The sequence below is a fragment of the Orbicella franksi genome, chromosome 13 (assembly GCF_964199315.1).
Source record: "Orbicella franksi chromosome 13, jaOrbFran1.1, whole genome shotgun sequence".
NCBI classification, from domain to species: Eukaryota; Metazoa; Cnidaria; class Anthozoa; order Scleractinia; family Merulinidae; genus Orbicella; species Orbicella franksi.
Genome location: NC_138157.1, coordinates 9,188,555 through 9,192,934, shown reverse-complemented (window position 1 = coordinate 9,192,934; position 4,380 = coordinate 9,188,555). Strand labels below are relative to the sequence as shown.

General features: G+C 40.1%; 1 protein-coding gene across 1 annotated transcript; it reads right to left on the bottom strand.

Annotated features, from left to right (window-relative positions):
- Positions 1–4,364, bottom strand: LOC145464981 (uncharacterized). Its single transcript, XM_081448793.1, has one exon. The coding sequence runs from the start codon at positions 2,306–2,308 to the stop codon at positions 404–406; it is 1,905 nt and encodes a 634-aa protein (XP_081304919.1). The 5' UTR covers positions 2,309–4,364; the 3' UTR covers positions 1–403.
- Positions 4,365–4,380: the final 16 nt, after the last annotated feature.

Here is a 4,380-nt window from a genome sequence, read left to right as displayed (position 1 = left end):
GGCTTGTTCGAAAATTGAGATGACTTTGCAATTCAGTCGTTTGTCGCTGACTGTTTTGAAGCAAGAGATCAATTGTTTTAAGTTGTTACTTCTGAAGTAACAACTTAAAAACTGCCATCAATAACCACTACCTTACTGAGCTGTGTTTGATTCGTAAGATATTATATATGTATCTTTTTTTCTTTTTTTTAATGCTAATATTGTAATTTCAAAACTGGAAGTGCAAAATAAAGTTGAAGTTGAAGTTGAAGTTGAAGTTGAAGTTGAAATATTGTGCTAAAATGTCCAACCGCCAACTCTTTTTCCTACGGAGTTCTCTAACTAATACTTTCTGCGTTTATTGTTACCTATAAGGTTTTTGTTCCGGCTAATAAAGTGCCTCTTTCATTTTAGTTAGCTGCCTCTACACGTTCTTCCTTTTTTCCTTCATTCTTTCTTCGAAAAGCGCTGCAAGCTCCTCATAGAGCAACTTCATGATTTCATCTTTGGTAATAGACATAAAGGTCTCCTTCTCTTGGAGTTTTGTCAACATTTTCTGTTCGATTTTGCTAAGATCACTCCTCGTCAGGCAACCAAACAACGTACCTTTCAAGAGTTGTTTCGCTTGTTCCACGTTCTCTTTAGCTATTTTCATCTGTTCTTCTCTCAGGAGCTCCATCACTCTTGTATTGGGAATTGCCAAGGAGGCTTCAACTCCATTTCTCGCTCTGTGGAAGAAAACAAGCGCCAGCATAAGGAAGTCGTCATTTAAGGTAGGATCCATGACCTCCTTCTTCACGAATGACTTAAACTCATCCTCACTCTCCCTCTCCTGCTCGTTGTTGTATTCTTCTTCACTGTGAAGAAACCACAATCTACACAGGAGTCTTGCAAGTGTCGATTGATAAACATACAACGACACATTTAACAACTTTTCGATGTTTTGTCGTTCAGCAGGCGTTATTCTTCGTAGCTCTGCCATTACGTCTTTGCACTTGCCCGCAAAGACTGAGTGGAGAGATCTCACCATCTGTCTTTGATCTTTACCAGAGAGATTTCTGTCCTGCATTTTTAAGAAATGGTCTTCCAATAACAGACCAAGACCTTGAAGATACGTCTGCGAAAGATAACTCATTGACTGAAGGTTTTTGAGCAAATTCACTGTCTTTGGTAAAATATGTCTTCTTACTTCAGCAACAATGACAGCTGCTTCGTTCAGTTTAGATGGGTCCTCATACTGCAGAATGTTGCTCCGTGGAATGAAGAAATGCGGTAGCTGATGTTCCTCCAAGCACTCTTGGAGACGATCCAGAACTAACAAAAGGCAATTTGCAGAGTTATGTTCTCTCCAGAAGTCCTCTTGTTTCTTTTCACTTTCCCAAAACAGCAAGTGCTTCAAACAGTAAGTTGAAATCACCTTCGGAAAATAGCACTTCTTAATCATTTTCAACAAAACCAATACATGTCGTTGCACAGGAGACACACTCTCTCCAAGCTTATTTTCGGCCACTGAAAAGGACGTTTTCCATTCTGTGTTGTCCATAACCAATTCTCCTTCGTTGTATTCCGCTTTTAGACCTCCAGAACTAGCAACTGAAAGTTCCGGATTTTGACAGTAACTCAGAATATCAACGGGTTCTTCAAAGCGTGTTCCTCTGCCAACAGGAGCCAAATGACACCCACAGTCAAATATTTCCTGGACCAGAACAGGTGAAGGCCAACCACTTGGGCGGGGTCGGACCAACCATTCCATAGCAGGCTCGGGCCACGCGATTGGATACTTGAAAACGCCTGTCTCATCTTCTTCGTAACTTGGAAAACCCCCGGACTGAAGTTTACGCACAGGACCGTGAAGACTGTACGACCATGTTGCGCTTTGGCCATCAAAACGCGTTGTTTCACGACCATCCATTTGATGGTCCGCTGAAGGCAGCAGAAACGTATGGTGCAGATAGGAAACATTCTTGTAACGGGGACGATGATCTTTCCACTCTTCAGTTAGCCTAAGCTTTGCGTATTTTGGGTCGTCCTCGACATGTTCAACTGTGAAAATAGGTATCAGTTTCTTTTCATCATTTATATCAAAGGGTTCTCTGGCTGTCATCATATCACGGTCAGGCTGCCAATGTTCTTTGATATCAAGCACACTGCCTTGTTCAATATCACTTTTTCTTAGAATAAACTGTGGAATGCAAAAACCTTCAGCTCTACTGCCAGCCTCTATAGCAGTATCTGGTAAACCAATGAGTGATTCTGGATCCGCTCGCTGTGCTTCAGCGTTTGTTTGCCACCCAAGCCAATCTGCGTACACATACTCAACAGGGAACATACAATTGATCAGCGCGGAAAATGGCTCAAGCCAGATGTTCGATGTGTCATCAAAGCCTTTCAAGTTATTCTGTAGAGAAAGATTGTCATCAAGGTTGTATAAGACTGGGACGGTCTCAAGATGTTTCCTCCCACAAACACCTTACCAGTATCTAATGGGAATATTTTCCTTAACTACTAATAAAACCACTTAAACTTTAACCACTTAAACGTATTCAAAGAAACGTTTTAGCCAACAATCTATAGCACCAAGGAAAACTACAACGGGAAATGCCTCGGCAGCTGAGGATTCTAGATAAATTTTGCCATGAAGCAGAGTCAACTCTCGTTATAGCAGACACCCTCAGGGATATCATTTGATGTCCGACTCCCCAATAGCGGGGTGTGGTGAAAATAGTCCAATTTCTGGTTGTGAACTGTGATATGTAATGCATACTGTGATACTTAATGTTTAATTTGACACATAATCTACCTAGTCGGCAAAATAGTGTACGAACTAACTAGTAAACATTTCAAGACTCAGAGTAATCATGTCATTCAATACGTCCGTTGTAACAAGAGAAGAACAATAAAAAATATATTAGTTATATTAGTTTGAAGCGTCCGCAATTCCGTAATGTCTCCATATACATTTCTTTGTAGTTTCGGTCAGGGATGTAGCTTCTATCTTTTATAGCGGGTTGTCCGTAACAGGGGGCTACCCTAAAGGCGAGAGTTGATTGTATAGAGGTTAAGTTAATTTCAGGCATGCAAACCTGTTTATGGTGATGGTAAAAAACCATATGACCGCCACTCAGTTACAATGCTTCAAAGCATTTTGTCATTGTGGATGCATTGTGCCCATGCTTCTATGTTACAACGAGTTATATATTATCCTTTGAATTAAAAAGTACAACCCGAAGCCAGAAAAATACCAAGTAGTTCAGTGCTTTTGACGATAATCTTCCGTTAATTGATCAATACATCAATATATCAATCAAGGAAGATAGTAATGTGAAGATACCAGAACGAGTCCACACACTACATACCGATAATTCGTCCATGGCCAGTGTGATTGAAAGTGTTTAGTATCCAGGTTCCTCTTCTACCTGACGATTAGTACCCAGGTTTGGCTGCCACGCTAGGAATGCTGTAAGTATTCGAGGTATCGCTGTACGTAAAACAAACACAGAATTAATTACAGTATCAGTTGACATATTGAATCAAGGGAAAGTACTACTGCTGCCTTGAGCCTGTGGCAGCGAAAGACTGCGACTAATGGTGCATTTCGTTGCCGGATACTTAAATAAATCAATGAACAGAAATAATCGAAGATCACTCGAATTATGGTGCATTAAAGGAAACGAAGAATCCTTGCCCAGAGTGGATTCTTCGGTTCCTTTGATGTTCCTTTTTTTTACAATATGAATTTTGTTTTTATTAGCTTGCTCTACATGTAATGCAGTACTTAAACTACGGCAATTGTGTTTCCAGTACGTATTTCCTTGCCCTTGATTCAGTGGTCGAAGTTCTCCACCTTACGGGCCTTACACTTACGTTAAAGCTATGTTAACGGTGTTATGAAAAATTCATCCTAGTCAAAGGTTTTTTTTCTCTCCTAAGAATGTCCCCCAGTCTTTTTTTCCCCAGTACCTCATCTTCCTTTTTGTACTCTTCTACTTCTGTTTCATCGCTTGGCGTGATATTTGGGTCTTTAGGAGTCGTAAAATCAAAGTGTGTAGCTCACTTGGTGCAAAGGCCAAGATTCACTCTCTTTTAATTAACATCTTTTTCGTAAATCGTTTCATATATGTAATATGAACGGCTCTATCCTACTCCCTATAGCTGTCTCGATGTTGTTTGGGGAAGTGAGGTCTCCCCAAATAGTTCAGCAGTTCAACGGGGTTGGGAAAACGCAATATATTTGGAACCTGTATCAGTTCGTAGTATTTTAGGAACGTTTTGTGTTAAATGTTGTCAATAATGTCATGGGTCGTTTCATTTTTTAATAGTTATTTCTGAGATAATAGTTTGTTTAAGTTCTAAGCTATTCAACTTCTTATCCCGTACAAAGCTATTTTCACCGGTGATCTC

Coding starts and splice junctions, on each gene's coding strand:
- LOC145464981 (XM_081448793.1), bottom strand. CDS start 2,308: ATGTTCCCTGTTGAGTATGTGTACGCAGATTGGCTTGGGTGGCAAACA.